Genomic DNA, 26,901 nt, shown 5'->3' on the forward strand with positions numbered 1-26,901 from the left:
TACCCATACCCAAGAAGGCCAAGTGTCTCGCCATGTTTGACCTGGGAGCCGATCTCTGAAATAAATATTTAATTAAATTTGTAACATGGGTGGATTTGGATCTATAATGTTAAGTATCATTTGCGATCCAAGTCTAAACCTCTAAGAACAGATAAGTTAAATTTGGAATCAATAATATTAAGTTTTGTTTGCGATTCCAAATTTAATTTCTAAATAACACAATAGGTTGTTAGGAATGATTCAGGACTTGTACAAAATTTTTGTACAGGGGAACCGGTACGATATTCCCAGTAGCAACCAACACCTCTAACTTGGTGACATCGCCAACCGGCTTCACCTTCTTCCATACTAGGTCGCCGGCCTGGAACAATCTTGGGATCACCCTCCGATTGTAGCTCTACTTCATCCTCTGTTGGTATGCCATCAATCGGACGACAGCTTTTTCGCGCGCTTCGTCCACTAAGTCTAGCTCCAGAAGCCTCCGCTCGGCGTTGTCCTTGCTGTAGTGTTGTATCCGATCGGATTCAACTCTAACTTCGACGGGGATGGATGCTTCACCGCCGTATACCAGGTGGAAAGGAGTTGCCCCGGTCCCTTCTTTGGGAGTTGTGCGGATCACCCACAGCACGCTGGGGAGTTCATCTACCCAACTTCCTCTAACATGGTCGAGCCGTGTGCGTGGGATTCGCAGGATCTCCTGATTGGCGACTTCGGCCTGCCCGTTGCTCTAAGGATAGGCCACGGAGGTGAAAGCTTGTTGGATGTCATATCCTCCGCACCATTCTTTGAGTTTCTGACCGGCGAATTGCCTTCCATTATTTGAGACGAGCCGACGCGGGATGCCGAACCGACAAATCATGTGGTACCAGATGAACTTCATGACCATATGTTTGGTTATTCTTACCAACGGCTCGGCTTCAACCCATTTTGAGAAGTAATCCACTGCGACGAGCAAGAATCTCCGCTGACCTGTTGCCATGGGGAATGACCCAATAATGTCCATGCCCCACTGGTCGAACGGGCAAGAGATTGTGGACGCCTTTATTTCTTCGATCGGTCGGTGCGAGAGGTTATGATATTTCTGGCAAGACAAATAGGTAGCCACCGTCCGAGTGGCATCCTCCTGGAGGGTCGGCCAGAAGTATCAAGCCAGTAGAATATTCCTTGCTAATGAGCAACCGCCCGGATGTCCTCCATAGGACCCTTGATGTACCTCTCGTAGTATGTAGTCAGCGTCCTCCAATGCATTCAAGTAGAGGTCTAGAGAAGGTCTTCTTGTAGAGTTGTTCCCCGATCAGGGTAAATCATCCGGCCCTTTTCCAAAGCAAGCGTGCCTCCTCCTGATTGGACGGGGTAGCTCCTGACTTCAAAAATTCTGTCAAAGCCATCCTCCAATCGTTTGGGAAGGTTAGCCTCTCCATCCGGTTAATATGAGCCACTAGAGATACTTGCTCAATCGGTTGTGATATGACGATCGACAATAATGAGCTTCGTAATTTGGCCAACTTGTCTGCAGCCTGATTCTCTGACTGAGGGATCTTCTGTATGCCGACCTCCAGAAAGTGGGCCTTCAGCTTTTCGAAGGCTTCGGCGTAGAGCCTGAGTCAGGCGTTACTTATCTCGAACGTCTCGGTCAGCTGTTGAGCAACCAATTGGGAATCCGAGTGGATGAGGACATTGATGGCTCCGACGTGTCGGGCGGCTTGTAAACCGACGATTAGCGCCTCATACTCTGCTTCATTATTTGTTGCCCTGTAGTCCAGCCAAATGGACAGTTGCATCCGCTCTTCTTGGGGATAGATGAGTAATACGTCGATCCCGCTCCCCTGTCGAGTAGACAAGCCATCCACATATACCCTCCAAAAGGCTTCTGGCTCAGGATTTTGTACCTCAGTGATGAAATCTGCCAAGGACCGTGCTTTGATGGTCGTTCGGGATTGGTACTGGATGTCGAACTCGCTAAGCTCTGTCATCCATTTGATCAGTCGTCCGGATGCCTCTGGATTGAGGAGCACTCTCCCCAAGGGACTATTGGTCATCACGATGATGGAGTGAGCAAGGAAGTAGGGGCGGGCCTCCGAGCGGCAAGTACCAATGCATAATTCAACTTCTCGAGACCGGTGTAGCGGGACTCAGCGTCTTTCAATATATGACTTAGGAAATACACCGACTGTTCCTCGTCGTTCTGCTTAACTAGGGTCGAGCCGACCGTATGCTTGGTCGACGACAGGTAAATTCGGAGGGGCTCGCCGACAAGTGGTTTAGCTAGTACAGGTAGAGAATTGAGGTACGCCTTGAGTTCTTCGAATGTCCGGTCGTACTCCTCGTCCCACTGGAATTTGCTGGCTCAGCACAGTATCTTGAAGAATGGCAAGCTCCGGTCGGATGATTTGGAGATGAACCGAGATAGTGTTGTTATCCGATCGGTGAGACGCTGGGCTTCCTTCAAATTTATAGGCGGCAGCATGTCTTGTAGTGCTTTTACTTTGCTGGGGTTTGCCTCGATGTCCCACTCGGTGACGATGTAGCCCAAGAATCGCCCGATTTTTGCGCCGAACAGACACTTGTTTGGATTTAGCTTGATTCCGTATGTCCTGAGTGTCTGGCAGGTCTCTTTGATATCTGCATATAGGTCAACAGCTCGGAGGGATTTGATTAATATGTCGTCGACGTATAGCTCCATGTTACGGTCGATCTGCCGTCGGAACACTTTATTCATCAGTCTCTGATAAGTAGCTCCGGCGTTCTTCAGTCCAAACGACATAACATTGTAACAGTACGTTCCATCGGCCGTAATGAAGCTGACCTTTTCTTGGTCCGCCCGGACGAGCGGCACTTGATGGTACCCTTGATATGCGTCCAGCATGCATATTAGCTTGCACCCCGTAGTGGAGTCTACCATCTGATCAATCCGAGGTAGCGGGTAGATGTCCTTCGGGCATGCTTTGTTGAGGTCACGGAAGTTAATGCAGACTCACCACTTGTTGCCTGGCTTGGAGACCAACACGACATTTGTGAGCCAGCTTGGGAATTGAATTTCTCGTATGTGGCCGGCCTCCAGCAGTTTCTCTATTTCTACCCAGATGATCAGGTTTTGTTCGGCGCTGAAGTCTCTCTTTCTCTGCTTTACGAGCCGACCGTCCTGTCGGACATGAAGTTCGTGTTGCGTGACGCTCGAGGAAATCTCGAGAAGCTCGTGCGTCGACCACGCTATACATCGTGGTTTTGCTGGAGACAGGTGATTAGCTCCGCCTTCTGCTCGGCTTCTAGATCAGACACTATGAAAGTTGTTGCCTCTGCTCTGCCGGGATGGATTTGGACTTCCTATTTTTCTTCGTAGACTAGGGTAGGTGGTTTTTCAGTGATGGAGCTTACCTCTAGCCGGGGAGTTTTTCGAGCGGATTTGGCCTCGGTCTTGACCATCTCGACATAACAGCATCGGGCGGCCAACTGGTCACCTTTGACTTTCCCGACCCGGTCATCTACCAGGAATTTGATCTTTTGGCAGTAGGTTGAAACTACTTCCCGGAACTCATTGAGGGTAGGTCGGCCCAGGATGACGTTGTAAGCTGAGGGGGCGTCTACTATAATGAAGTTTGTGGTCCTGGTTCTCCTGAGCGGCTCCTCCCCGAGCGATATGACTAACTTGGTTTGGCCGATCAACAAAACCTCGTGCCCGTGAACCCGTATAATGGGGTCGTCATTGGCAGTAGCTCGCCTTGGTTGATCTGGAGCTGATCGAAAGCCTTCTTGAAGATTATGTTTACCGAGCTCCCTGTGTCAACAAAAATTCGGTGAATGGTGTAATTTACGATTATCGCTCGGATGATGAGGGCGTCATCGTGAGGGACTTCTATTCCCTCTAGGTCCCGAGGTCCGAAGCTGATTTCAGGTCCGTTCGCCTTCTCTCGGCTGCAGCATACTGCATGGATCTCCAGCCGTCGAGCGTATGTTTTCCTAGCTTGATTAGAGTCACTGCTAGTCGGTCCGCCGGCGATGATGTTTATTTCTCCCCGAGCGGCGTTACTTCTATTTTCCTCCTCCCGAGCGGCGTTACTTCTATTTTCCTCCTCCCGAGCGGATGACCTGTCTTGTCCCCGCGAGGCTCGGGGATGATCAGCACTCTCCCTAAGCTGATGATGCTGTCGTCATTCAGGTGGTCTTCTTGCATCTTCCCATCGCTCGACAGATTAATGCCCATGTCGCCGGTCGGGAGAGGGAGATCAGCGACGATATCCTCTTGGAGCCAGTCTGGCGATCGGCGTCAGACCGAGGCAGTCATGTGTGTTGTACGACGTCGACTGGTGGAAGGAACATAACATAGGTGTCTATACCTTTCCCTTTGACACCTTTTGTCGTTCGGAAGCCACATGTTGCATGACATGCGCCTTCGCCTCCTAGTGTGGCCGTATTCCTTCGGCTCTGGGTCCCCTTAGCGACTGGTGGCTGTCCGGCGACCGGCGTTCGGTCAACGCCGAGGGTTTGGCTGGTGCCTCCTTCCTCTCGCTGTCTGGGCTTCTTCTACATTTATGTATTTGTTAGCTTTCTTGAGCATGTGGTCGTAGTCCCGGGGTTGCTTCCTGATGAGCGATCGAAAGAAGTCTCCTTCGACGAGCCCCTGAGTGAATGCATTTATCATGGTCTCAGATGAGACCGAAAGGATATCCATGGCTACCTGGTTGAAGCGTTGGATGTACGCCTGGAGAGCTTCTCTTGGTCCTTGCTTCAATGAAAACAAACTGACGCTCGTTTTTTGGTAGCGTCTACTGCTTGCGAAATGGTATAGGAAGGTAGTTCGGAAATCCTTGAAGCTTTGTATCGATCCGTCTAACAATCTCCTAAACCAGCGTTGTGCCGAGCCGGAGAGCGTGGTGAGGAAGACTTGGCGCTTCACCTCATCTGTATATTGGTAAAGTATAGCCGCGTTGTTGAACTTATCCAAATGATCGTCTGGATCAGTCGATCCGTTGTACTCTCCGATTGCCAGTGGGGCATAGTGTCTTGGCAGTGGGTCTTGCAGTATCGCTTCGGAGAACTGGCGGTTAATCCGTTCGGGAGACGCATCGCCTCGGGGTGCCTTCCCTTTTCGTGAGTCTTGAACGGGTGCTTCGTCCGAAGAGGACCTCCGCTCTTGATTCACTTAAGCGATTTCCGAGGGCGTTTGGAACAGAGCCCGGTGGAAAGGTATTGGCACTGGAAGTGCCTCCCCATGCGTATCAGTCGGCCCTCTATTCTGTCCTTAGATAGAGAGTTGCTCTGGACGGTCCTCATGCGCCGCTCGACCGCCCAATGCCGACGTTACCTGCTGGGCCAGCCGATCGACCAGCGCCTTTTGCTGCTGCTTGAATATCTTTGCAGCTCGAGCTTGTACAAGCAGGTCAAGCTCCACTTGGGTGAGCGTCATGGTGTGAAGTCGTCCAGCGTCCTCCATCTTCTCAGCTCGGATGTAGGTTGTGTTCCCATAGATGGCGCCAAATTTGATCCTGTCCGAGAGTCGAGGCGATGGATGCTGGGGGGTGTGGCGCTCCTGTTGATCGTGCGTGGACTCCAAACTAGAGGGGTCTGCAGCCACAGCAGCGTCAGTGCCTAGCCAGGGAGGGGTTCCCCGGCGATGGCCCTCCGATGCTCAAGTCAGTCACCGACGGTGTGGAAGCAAAGAAGCGGAGTAAGAGAAGCAGAGTAACAGTGTGACTACAGTGAAAAACTAGCATACCTCCGTTGAAGCTTGGGGCCCTTTATATAGGGCTCCGGCACGCATGCACACTCCTCGAGGCGTGCATGATTCTCAAAGTTTTTCCTGAAAAGATGTGTCAGGAAAGTGTATCTGACATCATACCTTAATGACCCGAGCATATCTTTGACGTGACAGTGGAAGCTTCCGTCATACGATCCACTGCCTGACCATGCCGTCTGTCGATGGCACGGACTCCTAGAAGGATATCGCCATATCCTCCTTTTGTCCGTTATTGGGCCGAGCGAGTGAGTCATTCGGCCAACCATCAGTCATCTGGACGCTATTGTTCTCGAGTTGAGAAAGATGGCTGCTCGGCCAACCTCCCACTGTCCAAGCTCCGCTTTGAATGTAATCTGCTCGATCGTGGCTCCGCTTGGTTGGTTCCGAGGTTTGATGTAAGTCTGAGCGGGCTGACCGCTCAGCGTGTGTCTCACCGACACATACTTCTCTGAGTGTCAGAAGCTCGGTATGTGGTCGAGCTATGATGATGTTGGATCGGACCTTCTCTATCCCGGTCGGGCGAGTGGGTCGCCCGACCGACCGGTGATACAGGGGCATTGACCGCCCTGACTTTGACCTTTGACCTCCACTGTGACAATGACCCTCCACTAGGTGGGCCCCTCATCATCGCATCACTAGGGTTTATAGCCGCTACTCGGTTGTGATGCACACTGTACATGGGTTTATAGTCACCGCTCGGCTGTGACACACATTGCACAAGGGTTTATAGTCGTCGCTCGACTGTGACGCACACTACACAAGGGTTTATAGCCACTGCTCGGATTATCTAATTCTGCTCCGAGCTGAAATTTCTTTTCTTTTGTTTCACTGGCTTCACGTCTAGTTAGACATGCAACTTATGTTGTGCAATGGTCAACGAGATACCCGGGAGCTCGTGCATTGCCCATGCGAACACATCGTGATTTTGCCTTAGGCAGACAACCAACCATGCCTTCTTCTTTGGACTCAGGTCGGTTGCGATGAAAGTTGTGGCTTCCGACTGCTTGGGATGCACTTGAACTTCTTCTTTTTCATCATAGACTCGAACAAGAGGCTCTTTTGGGATTGCATTTACCTCCAGCAGTTGAGCCTTCCGTGCGACCTGTGACTCTGTCTTGATCATTTCAACGCAGCATCGATGAGCTGCTAGCTGGTCGCCGACCAAGTTATCCATGAGAAACTTGATCTTCTAGCATAACATTGACACGACCACTCAAAACTTGTTTAGCGCCGGTCGGACCAGTATAAAATTGTAGGCAGACATGCATTCACCACAATGAAGTTTGTCGTCCTTGTCCTCTTGAGCGCCTCCTCCCTAAAGGATATGACCAGTCAAGCTTGGCCGATTGGCAACACCTCATTGCCTATGAACTCGTATAAGGGTGTTGCCATGAGCTGCAGCTCGCTCCGATCAATTTGTGCTTAATCAAATGCCTTCTTGAATATAATATTTACCGAGCTATCTGTGTCTACAAAAGTGTGGTGAATATTATAATTAGCAATTATTGCTTTGATGATCAAGGCGTCATCGTGAGGGACCTCCACTCCCTCTAAGCCTTGAGAACCGAAACTGATCTCAGGTCCTTCCGCTCTTTCCTTGCTGCATCCGACAGCATGTATATCCAGTCGTCGGGCGTGTGACTTCCGAGCTTGGTTAGAATTGCCATCGGTCGGTCCCCCTGAGATCATATCTATGTCGCCCCTGTTGGGACCTTTGTGCCCGCTAGAGGGGGTGAATAGCGGTTCATCGCGCGCTTGTGTCGTTTGCTTTGTCTTAATGGTTTGTAGTGGAATACAACTCGAAGACAAACTATACAATGCTAACAAGTAGGATTTACTTGGTATCCACCTCAAGAAGAGGTGACTAATCCAAGGATCCACACACCGACTCACTCCTCCACTATGAAATACTCCTTCTCGGTCGCAACCGGAGGCGGAGAAGTCTCGTACAAACCCAAACACACAAATACAACTCACACAAGAAGAGAAATACAAAAATACAAGTGAAAACACACTCTTCTTGCTTACTTACTGTGTGTTGTTGTTGCCTCTTGAATCTTGGAGATGCACTCCAACAACCCTCAAGAACTGGCAAGAAACTCGGAGGAAATCACTGGTGAAGATTGCAGAAAACCGCAAGAAGAAATCGTAAAGATCTGCGGAGAAAACGCTTCGCCAAGGCTTTAAACAGTGCTCCCAATCGATCCAATCCATCCCCAATCGATTGCCACGTCAGCACCGCTCCATCGCAGCCATCCATCACCTGCAACCTGCCCAATGGTCGAATCCCGATCGATCGACCGATCGATTGGGAACATCTGAATTGATCGGTGGATCGATTCAGAAGCTTTCTATGTTCTCGCGATCGCGCGAGAACTCCCCTGCCCAATCGATCGATCGATCGATTGGCAGCTCCCAATCGATCGACCGATCAATTGGAAAAGCTTCTGTGCTCGCGATTTCACATCCCAATCGATCGACCGATCGATTGGGCCTTCCCACAATCGCAGCACACTCCAATCGATCCACTAATCGATTGGACTCTGGCTCAATCGATCGCCCGATCGATTGACCAGCCTGGACTTGACTCAAACTCAAGTCCAAAATCTCCAACCCAACTCTTGGTCAACCGTGACCTATTGGGTCTCCATGCCTAGCATTTGGCTACACCCGACCAACCTCAAACTAGTCTTTTAGTCTTCTCCATCAGCCTTGCGTCCTTCAAATATCTCCCATCCTTCACGCCTTGCCTTCAAGAGCTTCCTTCGACCGCATCCTAGTTATCGAGTTCTCCTTGCCAAGTCACACTAGGACTTACCTTGCCAAGACCATATGCTTGGACTTACAACCTTTGCCAAGATCACACTTGGACTTTTCAATTGTCTGGCTCCTCACCAGGACTTTCTCCTTTGCCAAGATCACACTTGGACTTTCCAATTGCTTGGCTCCTCACCAGGACTTTCTCCTTTGCCAAGATCACACTTGGACTTTCCAATTGCTTGGCTCCTCACCAGGACTTTCTCCTTTGCCAAGATCACACTTGAACTTTCCAAAAGCCTAACACCTAGTTAGGACTTTCCGAGTCAAGTCTCCTGTCAGCCTTGACCTGCTTGACTTGTATTCTCATCAACCTGGTCAACCCTTTGACCATCTCCACAACCGGACTTTCCAAAAGCCTAACATCTAGTTAGGACTTTCCCAGTCAAGTCTCCTGTCAACCTTGACCTGCTTGACTTATATTCTCATCAACCTGGTCAACCCTTTGACCATCTCCCCAACCGAACGATTGCTCCAGCAATCTCCTTATATTGTCAAATATCAAAACTCAAATCCTGACTCAAGCTTGACTCAACTCAAGCTTAGTCAAACTGGTCAAACTTGACTTAGAGAAATTGCCCCAACAGCCCCGAGCGGCATTGTTACGATTTTCCTTTTTATGGGCTGACGGGCGTGACCGCTTGGCGGATGCCCAGGCAGGCCTTTCATATTCTCTTCACGAAGGCTGCTGCCGGTGCTGCTCGGCTCTCGACCTTCCTTCCTCTTGATGTCCTCTTGATCGGCTATGCTGGTAGTGATCGAGACTCGGGGATCAGTGGCAAATCTTGGAGAAATCGATTGGCGAGGTTTCGCTTTGAGATGGTAGCAATCTCTGGTGTTATGGGTCGGTGAGCGATGATAACTACATAATAGCGGAGTTCATGGTTGGGACTCGTTGGGCCTTGCCCGCTCAGCGTCCACATGTTGAACTACATGGGTCCGAGGCTCTTGGTGTTACTGCACAGTGTCCGCTCGGGGCCCCTTAGGCGGCTGGTGTGTGCTTGTGTGTCGTTTAGCTCTCCGGGACAGTTGTCGGGTCGGGGATCACTTCCTTCCTCCGAGCCGCCTAAGTTTCTTCGACGTTGATGTATTCGGTAGCCCTCCCGACCAAGTGATCAAAGTCTATCGAGGGCTTCCGAATGAGTGAGCGAAAGAACTCACCCTCTAAAGAACTTACTAAGATCTCCGAAGTGGTTGATGAGACTTCCATGGCCACCTAGTTAAATCTTTTAATATAGGCCCATAATTCTTCCTTAGAGCCTTGTTTAACCACGAACATGTTGACGTTCATCTTCGGATAGGAACGACTCCTCGCGAAATGCTGAAGGAATGTCGTCCGGAAGTTTTTAAAGTTACGGATGGATCAGATCGGCAATCGTTTGAACGATCTCTACGCTCATCCAGAGAGTGTGGTGAGGAATACTCGGCATTTGACTCCATTGGTATACTGGTGGAGCGTGGTCATGCCGTCAAACTTGATCAAATGATCTTCGGGGTCGGTTGCCCCCGTGTATTTCCTGATCGTCAGTGGTCTATAATGACGTGGCAGTTGGTCGTCAAGGATCTTCTGGGAGAACTGCCTATTGATTCGCTCGGGAGAGTCGTCGAGCCGGGTGCTTTCCCTTTCCGTCCATTCCAGATGGGTGCATCCTCTGAAGAGGAACTCTGTGGTTTTTCCGCTCGACCCTATTCTTCCGATGGCGTGCGAAACAATGCATGGTGGTAAGGAATTGGCACGTTCGGCAGTTCTCCGAAGACGCCAGTCGACCTATTGTTTGGCTGGCGCACGACAGGATTTTCCGCTCGACCTTTGGGATCAACTCGCTGACTCATTGATGACACGGCAAGATCGTTCGCTGCTCGGCCTTCAGCCACCGCTTCTTATTGTTGTTGTACCATTTTCGTAGCTCGAGCATTTATGAGCATCTCCAACTCTTCTTGTGTTAGCATTACGATGATGAGTCATCTAGTGCCTTCCATATTTTTGTTTCAGTCGAGTGTAATACATAGCCCTAAACAATAGCTACGAAGATTCAAAAGTACCCCTTATCGCTCCGTGGGTTTGAATTTGTGCAACTCCTAATACCAATTTCAGCTATACTGAGCTAACATAGGGCCTTCGAAACCTCCCTCATTAAGACAGGGTTCAGACAGCTAAGAGTCGGAGAAACCAATTAGTCAATTAGTGCATATAACTATTTCTTTCTTAGTGCATATAAACTATCTCTCTTAAGGATAGTAGCCGGAAGAGATTCCACTATAAAGGGCACCAACTCATTCAAAATATCCCGAGCAAATATAGTAGCTGCTCGCTCCATTTCATTCTTTTGTCTTCATCCTCTTCTTGAATAGGAATACAATAAAAGGTAACCCACGGGGAGTTACTTGAAAAGGATAAAGAGAAGATTTTTTTATAGACGGCGTTAAAAATGATCCTATTCGAAAGCGAAGAAGATGATAAGTTAGGGATGTGACTGGAAGTTTGACAAAGCGAAGACTCTACGTGGTCCTACAATACAAAAGCGTCAGTGTTGGGTTGGGAAGGGGTTCCCGGTGTTGACCCTTCGATGTTCAAGTCAGTTCCCAATGATGTGGAGAAAATTGTAGCAAAGAGCGTGTAAGATAACAAAGTTATGCATACCTCCCCTTCTAAATGGAAACCTCCTTTTATAGTGTCACTGTAGTGTCTGTGTACGTATCTCAAAGTATGTGTGTTTTCCCAAATGCCCTATGAAAAGACAAGTAAAAAAATATCCCTGACACCTTTCCTTAAGTGAGCATGCATATCTCTGATGCGATAGGTGGGAAGTTTTTAAAATACAATTTGCCTGCGGAACATGCTCTGTTGTTAGTGGCACAAACCTCCAAAAGACTACGAAGAGACACGCAGGTGGCCCCCGTTATAGGTCGACCAGTGTCTGCTCAGCCGAGAAGCCCCCACTCAGCCGAGAAGCCCCCGCTCGGCCATGATGAATAACACCATCTTTCTTTTACTTATCTTTTCCGTAGTCGGAGGACTACCTCTCTCCCGAACGAACACGCCGCTCACTTGGACGAGACAACGACCAAGAGCTAGACTATCTGTTTGTCCCTTAACTTAATGCTATCCGCTCGGCCTTACTTGCCCGGTCGAGCATGTCATCCGTCCGATCATAACTAGCCCATTCAGTCATTCTACGACCAACGTCTCTTTTTCTTCCTTAACTTTAACCTCTACATTGACTAGTCTTCCTTGCTTTGACATATCTTTGATGGGACCCTTCTTCGTCACCATATCACTAAGGAACAAATGTTTTGGGTTGTAATTGGTGAATAAGCTCAATCCTAAATCAAGTCAAAATTCTCGAGAAAAACCAGTCGATTAAAATTTAAAAATATAGATTCTCATAAAATGCCATTTAAATGCTTCATATTAATAGCATTTAATGTGGATGAAACAAACCAAGTAAAGCATGACATAGGCCAAGAAAACACCGCTCAGTGAGGAAAACACATGCATACAACCAAATGGCCAGCTACTGCAATATAAAAGCAGTTACAAGTCACTATCTGAGCTAGGTAAATAGGCAATTTCATATACATAGAACACTGCAAGGTGAGCAATGTTATTGTTAAGGAAGCATAGCACAGGCTCTATTATTCATGGAGCCTGCGTTGTGGATATCACAATCAGTTTCTACTAAATGCTACAGACTAAAATATATTACATCACATCTGCGCTTTGCTCTTGCAATATTCTACAAACTTCTATAGTTCGAACTCGACGTAACTTCTACTATCAGCGGAATGAAGCCAGCTAATTCTGAGAATCTGTAGGTCGTGAAATCAAAAAAGAAACAGAAAATGTAACATCCTGGTTGATGATAATTAACCTCAGATGAAAAAACACCATGGAAAATGAAGGACTAATGGCTGTTCTGTTGAACGATCCCAACCATGAGTTGAACAATCTTTTTCTTCATTTTGAAGCCATGGGAAGTCCTAATCATGGGATTTGTTCAGTAAGTTGGGTACAATCCTGCACAGAAGCCTGATCATAAGGCGTTCTAGTGAACCTGCTCATGTGACTTGGGTAATGCATACAACTGAAAATTGCCTGTATCCAACGGCACACCATTTAGAGTATTCACAGGATCGCTAGCTGAACTCAGTCTAAGATGGATTTGCTGTGGTGATGGCATGCTACGACTGATCTCAGAAGCAGATTGTGGTACAGGAAAAGTTGCTGTCTCAAAAGTTTCTAGATGAGAGTGACAGTTTTCCCTGAAGAGGAAAACATTATTGTAACACTTGAAAGGTACCAGTTTGAACACTCCCATATCAAGCAAACAGCATGCTTACCCATTGCATGAGTTTTTTCCTTTAACACACAGCTCACTTCGTGATTTACTTTTCTCTCTTGGACTGGCAGTGTTTTCCTATCATAATGATATGAGACTTTTATGTCATTTGAAATGATAAAGTAAAGATTATTTGTAGAGCTGGTTGAATAACACCACGACTTACAATTGCTTTGCTCCCTGGAATACCTTCAGGATTGCCAAGGATATTGTAGTTGTAGTGGAAGAACCGAATGAATGGATGTTCAAGCAACATCAAGGCAGTTGGCCTCTCAGCAGGATTCCTACGAAAGCAGGATCGCAGGAAGTCTTTACCCTCATTAGACAGCGATTCAGGTATTGGTGGGTCCTTATGCAAAACTTTGAACATAGCCGCAGCCTGTTGTCAACATAACCAACTCATATTCACACGAACCGAGTTAAAGTACACCATAAAAGGTCAATCAGTGGTCTAAAGAATGTAATTTTCCAAGAATAGCTAAATTTAACATATTAAATCAATCTTTGAATATCTATCAAGTCATAAATATAGGCATGATTTTTCAATTCCAGCAAAACATGGTTATCCAACCATCAAGTTTTTGAGAAGTATTCGACTTCAAAATAACAACCACTGCGACTCAAAGAAGCATGTTTGTTGAGCGTCCAATATTCATACTTAAACCGTACTAATTCAATCAGCTAGGTATTACTTTGAAAAGAAATATAAAAACTCCAGAACATCAAAGCATTCTCACCTTCAAAATATTTTTGTTATGCATATTTAAACTTCCTAACACGATTAGAAAGGGATGACGAACCCAACCACAATGTCACAATTTTGCACACCCTAAGAAGGATACGACAGTCATACAAGACTCCAGGAGTTCCTCTTGAGTTCATATGTTTAGTCATTGTCTTATTAACAATACATCTTTAATATCTTGTGAATATCAGGTCCAACATATCCAATCATTCCAAAATCTATGTTCATCCCCTACTTGGGGTGAGCGATATCACCTTTTGCTCCTATGTTTCATTAGTTTCAACTCTGATTATTCACCCCAAGGGCCGCTCCGCTAGGACAAAATGCCCCCTGTGATTTACCTAATTATATCTTACCGTGTAGCCGGCGATACTAGGCCGCTTGGAGTGAACGATATCACTTTTTGCTAATACCAAAAATAAAAAAAGGAAAGGGGGGCGGGGGTGATTCTTTGAATTTAAAAAACTCAGCTACCTTGGTAGTGGTGTATCAGGTGGCAGGATTCACAATTGAGAACTTAAATTTGCTGCAAATAGGACATTCACAGCTTGATGGAAACGTGTTAGAACATCAAAATCAGTGTTTTCCATGTACTATGGCATGAACAAGGAATGCTAGGAAACGGAAATACTACCAAACCTATAGACACCTAATCTCATTCTCTAGAACAACGAAATAAGTTTGTCCTTCTGGTTGCCTAGTCTAATCGAGATGGAATTAAGGATATGAAAAGAGATGAAGCAAACTTGTCATGGGTTTAGAAAACAATATTATGAATGCAATACTTTTCTTGGGGTATATATAACCTGTTCTCCTAATGCCAGCTGCCAATCCTAAGACAACAGACTGAAAGAGACTATATAGAGAAAAACTAGGATAAGATTTATAGCAAGAAAAGGAGGCCATAAACCCATTCATACTAGAATTCAGACCTATGACAGAGGAAATGGGCTCCGTTTTGTCACTTGGTTAAGTCTTTGACAATCAAAAATGATTTCTTCAATTTTGAAGAAGTCTAATAATAAGAAGAGTCAAGAAGTATTCTAGCCAGCTTGATGTCATGACCTTCAATACAGAAGTACTGCATAGCAATAATATTGGCTCCTTGATCTGGCATTTCATATTAACCAACAGTGGTTCCTACTCGACTTCACGTTATATTGACAAAGTCAGAGAGGAGTCACCGTGGAAAACTAAGTTGTTGGTTTTACTCCCTTATCTACTACCCCCTTGTCACATTTGATGCAACTTTCAACAAGTTAATGTAAATATCATAGGCAAAACTAGCAATCCTGATATAGTCAACGAAATAATTTAAACTAGCCACTGGTGATTATTGGATCCTTGGACACTTCATTATGCTGTTCAATATATATGTGTTTGCAATTCCAACTGTAAATTTGCTCGTTATTATTATGCCCTATCAAAAATGAACACCAGACAAAAAAAAACAATGTCATAGAAATCATTATGGGAAAAGGAAGTCCATAGTACAAAAGTCATGTTAATCCAGGTAGCAAACTGTGGATTGAATCTGTATATGGAGTCCAAATTATCTTTACAAACATTTGCAAGCTTATATATGATGGTTTGACTGGTAAAATTCATAAAGTTATAAATCTAAAAACAAAGAAAAATGGAGCATCTAACCACAGATAACTAGGAGTGTACAAGAAAATCTACCCCTTCTAAACCATTCCAAGGCTGTTTTCCTGTAAACATCTCAATAATAGTGCATCCCAAACTCCAAATATCAACAGCAAGGTCATAGCCAATATCCTTGTTTAGCGTTGCTTGCATAACCTAAATAGAGGAAATAGGTTAAAGAATTAAAATTGATGTATATTAAGTGAGCATGCAAACAGAAATTTTGTGTAGAACAATTTTGAAAGAAAATATTTTTGAATTGCTTTCATAAGAAAAAAAAAACAAGGTTTTACCTGGTTTCATAACAGGGTCGATAAATGCTACAGAAACAAATATAGTCCCATGTCAAATGGGTGTCAAATAAACAGAAACAGGAGTAGCCACATTCAAAACAGGTAAAAATATTTGGTGAGAAAAGATGAGTACTCAGTTAAAGGTTGCAAATTCTCAGGTGCTACAATGAAGGGCCCCAAAAAAAGGAAGTCCTATAAAACTTTCAGAATTTTTTCATTGGCATTCCACAAGAATTTGTAGTTGAAAAGAAAAGACAGCATACACTTAACTTGAAAACAAATATCAAATACAGGAGTGGATCAGAAAGCTACCAGTACTAAAATCCTTATGAAATTGTACAGTTCCAAGTATGATTGGTAAACTTGAATAAGAAAAAGGTGGCATCTGTTTGAGTAATATGCTTGGACATTTGGAAAATTAAGAGCAGGAACATCGCATTACTCTTTTAACCAAGCAGCTTCTAAAGCAGGCAAATGAAATTCATGATGCACCACTGAAGGACTCTCCGTCCCAGCTGCTCTGCCAATGTCAACTGGATTCCCTCCTTTCCTTCAATCCCAAAACCTGCACTTCCTCTTACCCTATGCTCCTCCATCAGGACTTTGAGGCTGTTTGACCAGGGTGTTTTGTGCATCCCAGTCAAGCATGTTGACACCTGTTTCCCCACTGAGCCTAGGCTCCTCGCTGATGCTTCCCTTTCTCCTACACCTTGTTCAGTATGTGCTCCTCCTGTGATGCATTGGTGCTCAGCATTCTCAGCTGCATCTGTTGTATCCTCACATCAATAGGCCAAATCAACATCCTCAATGAGGTGTCTACAATTCCTTTGGCAAATGAATGACAAAAGTACCAGAGAAGATGAAGATGGAATGCTGACAACTATATCTTAGCCTAGGAGCACTTCCTGCCTCAATGCCCTCAATCTCATTTTCATCCTCCTAGAATGGAGTCATTGCAGTAGACCACTGAAACATTTTCCCCATAGCAGTTGTTATATTGTGTGGCCATGGACCATGGAATGTCAATCAAAGCCCTCACCATTCTTTGTTCTCGTAATGCAATCCAGCAAATTTGGCATCAATTTCTTGGCAACCGTACCCACTAACAATGAGAACCTTGGGTCTGAACAGTGGTGAATTTTGCTTTGTTTGTGAAGGCTTCAGAATCAAGAGGGTAAGCTATTGCTCAGCAGTGTTTGTAGGCCTTCGAGTAGTAGTTGAGGTGGTGGTGAGTGTTTGGCTAGGCTTTGTCCATATTATTAGCTTGTTGACTGGTCCTGGTTAGCTATATAGTGTTGGTGCAATTATGCCTAAGTGGTTGAGTCTGACCAACTTGTTAAGTGAACATGTGGGTAGTGACCATGTGGATGGTTTTAATGTGGTTGGTAAAGAGTTAAATTAGATTGAATTTATTTTACTCTGTTGAGTGACAAGTGTAGGAAGTAGACAAGGAATTGAGGGTACAAGTTGGAAAAGACTAAGTAGGTCTAGGGTCGGTTAGATAGTTGGCAAAAAGGAAAAATACAGGAGCCACTAGGTAAATGGAGAAGTACAAGTAGGCCAAGGATACTGGAAACTTTGCAAAGGAAAATGTTCAAGGGGTGCTTGACAGATAAAGAAGATGCGGATGTAAAGATTTTCTGACAAGTTGTAGAAGACCAGGATAAAGAATGCTCATGTCAAGAGGATGTTGGTTCAATGGCTCAAAGACTTCGATCAATAAGAACTCGAGGGCGAAGAGAATGTCCCCAGAGCGTAGCACAGTTGGGGGCGCATGGTCTTGTGGCCGAGAGGTCCAGGGTTCGATCCTTGGGGTGTCACGGCCTGGGGTTAACGTCTCTGCCATGCGCTTTCAACTGTGTACCTGCATTTACCTCCCTCCATATTCGTAGAACCGGTTTTTAGGGGGTCGCTGATGTGGCGATTCCACATTTTTTTTAAGGCGAAGAGAATTGTCAACATAAAAACATGTGAGATGTTATGGGTGAATGTAATTTTTTTTTATGTAGGTCTTATACTTAAACATATACTCAACCAAGGAAAAGGTGTCCTGGGTTAAACTTAATGAGCAAGCTCGAAGTGGAACATATTGAGTCAGCTAGGTAGTTGACTATAGATGGTGTGCTCGTGAATAGAAACGTTCAATTCTGGCTTGAATTGACTAAAATGTAATTTAGTTGGCGTAAGTTGCTTGAGTTGACTGAGTAGTTAACTAATGAGAATTGAGACGAGTAAAATGATCTTAAGTCAACTCAAGAATTTTTCTTTGTAGGATAAGATTTGCCGCAGAATTTGAGTCAACTAGGATAAATGGAGTCGACTAGGGTCTAGACTACAGTGAAACATCACGGATTTATCCAAGGTGAATTGGTTGACTAGAACTCAAGTTGAATAAAGACAAAGTCATTGAAAACAAAAATGTTTATCCAGTTGGGCCGACTAATGCCAATTGAAATTTATTAATGAAGATTTGGAGTCAATTGGAAGGATTTTGAATCAACTGAAAAAGAAATATTCACTGCAGATAAGCTTCTGAGATTGGCTTTTCAATCGACTGATGAACAATTTGACTCAACCAAAATCATCTAGGCTGCTACAAAAATCTATTACTATGACACCGTAAGTACAAACATCTAATGTGGGTGTAAATCTAGCGTTCAACACAATTATTTCTATCAGTTGTAGCAAAAGGTGATTACGCTTACCTAAACGCTCCTCACAGCTCATCCCTAGGTTATGTGAAAGGAGGTAAATCACGGGGTCAGCTTATAACCGACCGCTAAGTTGCCTAGGAAGTGGGAGAGTTTTTTTTTCCGAAGGCATGCCCCCGCCGGGAATTATTTCTATCAGTGATTAATAGTATAGTGTGTCGACTGTAAGAGTTAATACCAAATACTTGCAGTACAAAGGGAGTAAATTAAGAGTCTAAACATAATACCAAATATCCTTTTAAGGAATGTATGTGTACAGGTAAAAAAAAACCACATTTTTGTTTTTAACTCTCTTGAACATTTTGCGAAAATTTTCACACTGTTGAAAAGTTTACCCGCATTAGCTTCTCTTTTCAATATTAGTATAAGATTATTGATCTCTTTTCAATATTAGTATAAGATTATTTATCCATTCTTCCATCAGGTTAGTTGTATGCACATTCTCAGAGTCAGCAACTATATGTGTAGGTAGTCACCAATTCTTGTTTTAGGAACCTTGAATTAACAAAACTTAGGATTCTAATTGTGAGGATCTTAGGAATTGTTTACTTGGAGACAAAGCTAGTAAAAAACCTAAAATATATAAAAGCGGTTGGGATGACTTAAAACATCTTGTTTACTTGGATAGGAAGTTTAGGAATGAAAGAAAATTGGATAAATTAAAACCATGAACATTCTTCCCAATTCAATCGTCCCATAAGCAGGAAGTAGATAGCAAGAGATCTAAAACCAAAATGGCCAACTTATCCCTTTTTCTTATAAGGCATGATTAACATCATAGGTAAAATTCTCATTATCTATTTTCATATTTCTATATTCGCTATTTCTTCTTAATAAACAACATAATTATATGCAAAATTCTCAAAGACCCCATTGTCATTATTCCCCAGTAAACAACATGAGGTTGAAAAAAAATAAAGGTTTCTTCCTCATCTATTATCTATCTTCTTGTATCTAGCTTCGTAGTTTTTCTCTTTCCAAGCATACAGAGCCTTAGGATGCATGAATGTGACAAGCGGATCAGACCTCCCTCAAAAAATTTATACTAATAGGATTCAACCAAACTAGGAAATAAATCAAATTACAAATCAGCAAAAAAACTAAATTAAATTAAATTTCTACCAAAAGCTTCCATAATCCTAAAACTATTGGAAGCAATGGTAAATCCCAATCAGAGAAGAGAAAGATTTCCAATTTTTGTTGTATTTTCAGGGTATTTGAGTGCTTGAAGATGGCAATGGAATGGGAATGCTTGTATCCATGTTGATGTCCCTGATCAGGGATCAGATCAGGCAAAGCAAAGATGGGACGAGATGCACCAGCCAGGTGCATTGCGCTGCATTGATGGCTGGAGGTTTGGAATAGCAGTGCAGGGGGCAGAGGCTTCAGTTTAGCACATTGGAGAATGAGGTCAAGAAGGCTTTCTGGCAGCTCATGCTTCAGGTAGCTTAGCCTGCCCAATTTCTGTTGTTCTTTGTTCGTAGAATCTCAGTACTTTTAGATGGGAAATTGAGATTGGTTAGTATTTGAGTTTCTATCTTTTGATTGAGCTATTTCCTTGGAGGTTGTGGAAGAAGCTGGCCTTTGTTGATTATTGCTACTGCTTTGGGGGATTTATTTTAAAAACAATTATCAACTTGGAGAATTTTTGACATGGAGACTTTTTTGCACACTTAATTTTCTTAAAGAGGAAAGCCTACAAAAACAATCTCTCAGATATTTAAACCTTATAAAAATTAAATTCCTAATTTGCATTAGAATGCTGATAACTCTAAGATAAAGTTAGGTTTACCAAACAACCAGATGGTAAGATATTAAATCATGTCGAAGTCCATATGATCACTCTGCTAAATAAATTTGTATCGATTTTTTAATATAGATGGATCATCGAACATAGCTGAAACCCTATTGTTTAAGTGCACCACGAAAAAAAAAAGAATCCATTAAATTTTGATTCTTCCACAGAGCACAAACCAACAGCCACTATTTCATATTCACTATCTCCTTGTATCTAGTAAAAAAGAAAGAAATTATCACAATCAAGAAAATTACCTCTGGAGCCATCCAATATGGTGATCCTTTTAATGAAAGAGCCCCTGCCGCACCACTCAACTGTACAAGAGGACAAAAAGGGAAATGTTAGCCACATCTGCATAAGCAAAAGACATGTAAACAAACAAACAAAGAACAATGAACAACACTTGCACGAAAAGATTTATTTGCAAGTATCTACACTGGATATCAAGGTGCATAAGCATTAATGTACATACCAAGATACATAATTACATAGAACATGAATGAATGCAAGAGAAAACAGAGATTAGTGCTAAAATCCAGAAGCACATTATGGCATTACATATTTCTTGGATATAGTAAAACAATAATCAGACTAGGGTGTTTTGAGATCATGAAATAAGGGGTCTCTACTCATGTTTTTTATTTAAAAAAAAAGTTATTTTATTAAGACAATGCGATGCCAATTATTTTTAAATTAGAAAGTTCTAATTTGGAATTTATAAACTAGGATTTTTTTTTAAATAGGAATTTTATAAAATAAATTATTATAGGAATTAGTATTTGTTTACTAAGTAATTAGATAATAGATTACTTCTTGTCTAATTTTTAAAGAAGGTCAGTGTTGGTCCTTCAAAAGAGACTCTAATCCCTTTATTTATTTTACTTGTAGCTAATAAAATTTGAGTTCACTTTGTTAGTTTAAATTTCTTTGGTGAAAAATTATTTCTCTGTCATGCTACATCAATTTATATTAGAGCCAAATTTTTAAAACTGCTCCCAAAAGTGCTTCATCCTGATTCATCTAGCATATAACTTATGTTTACTCTTACGGAATTGGATTCCAAATTTGGCAACTGCTGCTTCGCTCATCTTCTCTCTCCTTACTACTGCTAAATTTAACCCTGAGCCCCTCCTCAACACACCTCGAGAGACCTTCTACTTGTTCTAGGCAAGTAGCTTCCACACCCATGTGTCATTGCTTCACCAACCCCCATAAGTGTCACGACCACCTAGTAGCTCATTATCCCAACCACCATTAGCAAGATAGAAGAAATGTGGAGCCTCTTCATTATGTTGCTACCACCCAGTTCGATGATACTCACTTGCAATTAGTCTCACGGATGGATTGTCAACACTTAATCTACACCGCTAGAACCAGCTTGAGCTATCACTCATAGAGATTGGCATTAACATATGTTGTCGCAGCATCAAATCCAACTACTAAAAAAAGTCTCTTCTCTTGTGATAAGCTATGGTTAAGTTGTCGATGGCATCTTCTTTAACTGTAGATTCCATCTCTCTGATCTATATTGTTGTCTAGTTAACAAACACAGAAGCACATAATCCTCCAGTAGACACAAGGTAGAAAATAAATCCAGACGAATAAATACATAAAAAACAGTGAATAGAAACACACATGTTTTGCCATTCCAAAATCGGCCAACTTGACAACACCATGTACATCAACAAGCAAATTCGCTCCTTTGATATCCCTGCACGCATTGGTATTCTTTAGATTAAGCAGGATCATCTATTGCGGGAAAATGTCAACAAGAAGTAGTAGAAACACACTACAGAAGATGAGAGCTAAAGAATATTGTATTTTCTTATAGTTGTGCAAACAAAATAAAACCAATTAAAATAATCTGAATAAGCTTAATTCATGAATTTACTCCACAAACAAATATGAAAGCTCATCAGACGATAAAAAAACATTGACTATAAACCAGAAAGATAAAGTAATATCGGACAGACCAATTTAAAAGCCAATAGAACACAAAGCAAATTCTTAAAAGAAATCTCAAACAGCATCGTACAAGTAGCATACATGTTTCCCCATTGCCGCAGCTTAAAAAAGCAAGATCAATTAAAGCAAGTGGGATCCAAAGGACTCAACTGAGGCAAAGCATGAAAGGAGGAGGCAAGCCATGTCACATTGACATAGGAGAGCTTGCAACAAATGGAAGTGCAGTTGAGAAGATTCCACAAGGGAGGCAGTATGATCTCAGCCTAAGGGAAATGCCTCTGTAGCCCCAAAAAGGGTGCTCTAATACCATGTAGAATTTAGAGAAATAAACATTGTACTTCATCATGGTTAAAGGAAATACCTAGCGAGTCTTCACCTATGCATATCGTAGAAAGATTTGCTCTCTATGAATGCATTTATATATACTACTTTATACATTATTCTCAAATTGCAGTTTGAATATAGAATGTCAACTTTTGAAGGGAATTGAGTGGAGATGCAACAACATGCAATACCATAGAAGTGCAAGGTGTTCCCAGTGTCTATAAGATACGGACCTGTGCATTATATTTTTACTATGCAAGTAGGCCAACCCTTTGAGAATATGACCAGTGAAATTGCGGACAACTGATTCTGTCACAGCTCCACAGTGTTGGCGAACATATTTATTAATCGAGCCAGGATGGACATACTCTAGATATATGTAAAACTGATCATCAATCTGCATGAAAAGAAGTAAAAACTGTAATGAACACAACAAGTTTCAGACATTAGCACAAGTACCAATGCTAGCCTCAAAAAGGAACTCACTGTTTCACTCCCATAATATTGGACAATATTTGGATGCTCAAACTGGCTAAGAAACTTTATTTCCTGCATACCAAGAAACAATGTAATTTAAATCACAAAAAAATAGAAAAATAATAATTAAAATGATTATTGGCCTCTTGAATGCAATAAGTTGCCAATTTTGACACTTAGAGCGAATGTTAGAGGTTTCAACTTTTAAGCATCAACAATTTAAGTTCTGAAAATAATCATGCTAAATTCAAAAGTAATCTTTGTAAATCTAAAAGCAAGCAGATAGATTACTTGAGGAATGCTATAAATTAACACAGGGCATTGTTACTGTTGTCATAGATGAAAATCAAACCTGTTCTAGCTGAGTTATGCATTCTGCAGATTTGGCATCACCAGGAATTATATTTACTTCTTTCATTGCACATAAAGCTCCTGTGTGCCTGTTGAAACTTTCAGTCCAATAAGATGGTAAAATGAGGCTTGAAACACCTATCAAACAGACACTATACACACCTGTTGGTGGCTTCATAAACATTCCCAAATGTGCCACTACCAATGAGTTTTCCTTTCTTCCATTGGCTTTTCAATGCCTCAGATTTCACACCATTCTGATGAGAGGACCCAGAATGTGAAGGAGATATAGCTCCAGGAGGAAGAGGAAGTGGGTGTCCGTTAACGTTACTGCCATTCTCATGAGATGCTGCAAAGTTATCTGAGAGCATCCTTGTGTTCAAAGGGGAAGAAGGTGCACTGAGATTCCAGGGTCTTGGGTCAGGACTTCTAACTGTTGGACTGCGAAGTGGTGAATGATCAGGACTTGGAATAATTTTCTGAGAGAAAGCTGGCAGCGATTCATTGAATGGGATCTCCAGAGAAGGCCAGACTTGCCGCCCCGGAGTTGCAATGTTAAAAGTAGAAAAATCTACATTACTCAATCTTCGAGGACTATACAAAGGACTGTGCACCGGACTTGAGAACCCGCTTGTTGGAGCACTTTTAGCAGGTATATTAAGTCTGAAGGCAGCAGTTCCATTATAATTTGGATCTTGAGATAGCTTTTTCTGACGTCTAAAAGCAAACCCATTTCTTGAGATGCCTGTGGGTTCTGAATTTCTTGATGAAATCTGGTGAGGCAACCTACTGCCAAGAAGAAAGTAAAAAAAATAAACCAAGTTCCAAAAGGACCACCATAGATTTAGCTTTGCAGTGCCATTGCACTAAAATACAATCTTTTAAGGAATGATATAGCATGACCACTGAAAAACCAAAGAATTGAAGTTTTTCCAAATGCAAAGATGCTTCAACTTGCAAAATATGTAACAGAGAACTTCTATGCTCACAAATCCACAAACAGGATATAACAGATGCTGAAACAGTAACAAAATGATTATCATGAAGAAATCATAACAATAGCTAAATGGAAAAGAGTGTCAATCTCCAATGAATTTTCAACCTAAAAAAGAACAGATTTAGCTTAGGGCCACAGACACATTACAAAAAGTTAAAACAACTGATTTATGTTCCAATTGTTTCAAAGCTACTCCCCAATCCCCATCATTGTTACTCTCAATGACCATTGTCGTAGATAAATCTTTCAAATTTGTGAGGTACACACCTTAGGAATAAGCTATGCTTATATTTACTGAATAGTTCTATAATGCAGGGATGATCCTTTATGAATGGTAGGACCATCCAACAACAATGACCTCAAGGTACTACTATAGTTGTGTATCTATCAGCCTTATACCCTTTGCAGAAGGCTGGTTCAAACCTATTCATCAAATGCTAAAGCTGCAATGGGCATCTTAATATATAAATCTTTCACAGCTGTAAGGTAGGTAACTTGTGAATAAGCTATGCTTGGTGAAGAACAGAATGAAATAAGGATATTACAGGATTACTTACCCCAATTGGAGTCATAATCATCACTTCCATTGTTGTTCTTAGAAAATATTAAACACAATTACTCAATTCTTCAATACGTTTCATCCACTTTTACTACTATTGTCGGTGTGTATCTGCCTGTTTAATTCCCTGACACTTAAGAATAAGCTGTACTTATTTTTTGCTAAAATAAGTTTGTGGCCCAAGGATGATCCACTTATGAAAGGCAGGTATTTCCTGTACCAATGTTCTTCTGGTATTGTGATACATTGTTGCTTTTTTAATGAAGAGCAGAACAAAATAATCATACGAGTTTCATTACCCCAATGTAGTCATAATTATCATTCTCATAGTTCTTGTTAGCAGTATTAAAAATATTTACCCTATTTTTTATTATGTTTCATCCATCTCTACAACTATTATAGGTGTGTTTCTATCTGCTTTATTCCTTTGGTAAAAGGCTGGTGTTTTCATCAAATGCTGAAGTAGCTATTCAACACAAAATTAAACAATTGTAAGCCTTATAAGAAAAACAATCATCAAACTAAGAAACATAAAATAGCTCATTGAGTACTTCTAATAAACAACAACGACAACTAAGCCTTTATCCCACTAAGTGGAGTCATGATATGATATGGATCCTTTTACGTCATTGACTTTGATCCCCTACTATATCTTCATTAAATAAATTTACAAAAATAAAAAATAAAAAAATCAAAGGAATCTCATTACAAATTAGAATGAACTGCTCATTATCTACTAGCTGAAGAGGGAATGCAGATTAACGAACTGCATAAATACTGGAAGAAAAAGATACCTCATTAACATAATCTAGTGCAACAATAGTACTGCTTATATATTGAACATTCAAAAGAAATCACCTAACTCTGTTTGCAAGTATCAAATGGTTTTCTATTAGATCAGCTTGTTAAAACCATCTGATACATGCTATCAGAATAAGTATTCCTGATATCCATTGGTTAAATACTGAAGGTGTCGACACCAACTTTGATTATGGAAATTCGAAGCTGCTAGTATATTCGACACATATTGGATTGTTCGAGAAGGAGTGAGAAATAAGCTCACCTTCCAATTTCACCAGCTGGGAAGGTCCGGTCGCGGAGTGGCTCCATGACAGAGGAAACTTCTGTGCCCACACGAGTCCCTTCATTACCTTCTAATCTCTTTGTAAGCTCTATCGGAGAAGGAAGTCGGCAGCACGCTGAGTTAGGCGACGGGAACCCAAACCCCGAAGCCGGCACCTGTGTAGGATCCCGACGAGGCGATGCAGCTGCCGGCGTCGCCGACTCAGGCAAAGGGAGCGGACGCGGTAGCAGCACAAGGGCTGACACAGTCCGTCCAGGGTTGCTGTCTAGGTTGCCAAGGGAGGAGCGAGAAGCGGTAGGCAAGCTCCCAGATCTCGGGTCGGCGTTGGAGGAGTCGAAGGAACGCCCTCCCAAATCGATTTCAGCGAGACGGTCGAGCTCTGAGAGGCGGGTGAGGCGGCGCTGGGAGTCGCCACGGCGGGTCCAGAAGTGAAGGTCCTTGGAGCGGCTGCGGGCGGATCCGGGAGAGGAGGTGGCAGAAGATGGCGAGGAGGAGGAGGAGGAGGGCGATCCGGCGCTCTTACGGTTCCACCAACGCATGGCGACGGCGAGAGGGGGCGACCATGGTACGGGGGCAGATGCCTGAGCGCAGAGGTCGAAGATCTATAACCCTAACCCTGATCCTGCGAAGGCGATGGCGTCGCCCATGGAGAAGGTGGAAGCCCGAGAACCCTACGATCGGATGGGAAGGGGGAAAGAGCCAAAGAGGAGGAGGAGGTGGTGGGCTTCATCTCTCTTTCTTGATATTTGTTTGGGCGTCGTTTCGCTACGCGACTTCGAGGAAGAAGCTCTGAGAAGTCAAACCGTTTACCTGGCGTTTGACGTCTTTCTTATTTTATTATATTTATGAGCAAAACTAGAGCATTTTTAAAACATAAGAACATAAGGGCTTTTTTTCCTAGAATGTTTTTAAAATGTAGTCAAGCAGGTTCATGTAATAATTTTAATAAAACTACTACATAAATTAAAATTAAAACATAAAAATACAAATAAAAAAACTTTAGTTAACTTTTAAGTAAACTTTGATCATGAGCTGACTAAATAGGGTTCTAGTCGATTG

General features: G+C 42.9%; 2 protein-coding genes across 3 annotated transcripts; both read right to left on the reverse strand.

The window, feature by feature from the left end:
* Window positions 1-397: 397 nt before the first annotated feature.
* Window positions 398-1,003, reverse strand: LOC122013891. The gene is made up of 2 exons (XM_042570104.1): window positions 905-1,003; window positions 398-727 (listed from the first exon to the last, which is right to left on the reverse strand). The coding sequence occupies exons 1-2, from the start codon at window positions 1,001-1,003 to the stop codon at window positions 398-400; spliced, it is 429 nt and encodes a 142-aa protein (XP_042426038.1).
* An 11,046-nt stretch (window positions 1,004-12,049) lies between these two features.
* Window positions 12,050-26,642, reverse strand: LOC122016490 (mitogen-activated protein kinase kinase kinase 5-like). 2 transcript variants are annotated; one of them, XM_042573795.1, is made up of 11 exons: window positions 25,822-26,642; window positions 23,365-23,988; window positions 23,204-23,291; window positions 22,861-22,923; window positions 22,608-22,771; window positions 21,721-21,796; window positions 20,340-20,399; window positions 15,320-15,439; window positions 13,058-13,270; window positions 12,893-12,969; window positions 12,050-12,814 (listed from the first exon to the last, which is right to left on the reverse strand). In XM_042573795.1, the coding sequence occupies exons 1-11, from the start codon at window positions 26,379-26,381 to the stop codon at window positions 12,598-12,600; spliced, it is 2,262 nt and encodes a 753-aa protein (XP_042429729.1). In that variant the 5' UTR covers window positions 26,382-26,642; the 3' UTR covers window positions 12,050-12,597. The 2 variants fall into 2 exon arrangements, with proteins under 2 accessions (XP_042429729.1, XP_042429728.1); XM_042573794.1 differs by having other exon boundaries at window positions 23,365-23,991; window positions 25,822-26,641.
* Between the last annotated feature and the right edge of the window lie 259 nt (window positions 26,643-26,901).

The sequence above is a fragment of the Zingiber officinale genome, chromosome 8B (assembly GCF_018446385.1).
Source record: "Zingiber officinale cultivar Zhangliang chromosome 8B, Zo_v1.1, whole genome shotgun sequence".
NCBI lineage: Eukaryota > Viridiplantae > Streptophyta > Magnoliopsida > Zingiberales > Zingiberaceae > Zingiber > Zingiber officinale.

Bases quoted from the DNA above. Each gene is read 5' to 3' on its own strand.
- LOC122013891 (XM_042570104.1), bottom strand. From the start codon at position 1,003: ATGGACATTATTGGGTCATTCCCCATGGCAACAGGTCAGCGGAGATTC. The intron at 728-904 runs GTAAGAATAACC...GCCTATCCTTAG, and splicing joins GGGTTGAAGCCGAGCCGTTG to AGCAACGGGCAGGCCGAAGT.
- LOC122016490 (XM_042573794.1), bottom strand. From the start codon at position 26,381: ATGCGTTGGTGGAACCGTAAGAGCGCCGGATCGCCCTCCTCCTCCTCC. The intron at 22,772-22,860 runs GTGAGTTCCTTT...CTTTTCATGCAG, and splicing joins AATATTATGGGAGTGAAACA to ATTGATGATCAGTTTTACAT. The intron at 21,797-22,607 runs GTCCGTATCTTA...CAATGCGTGCAG, and splicing joins AGTAAAAATATAATGCACAG to GGATATCAAAGGAGCGAATT.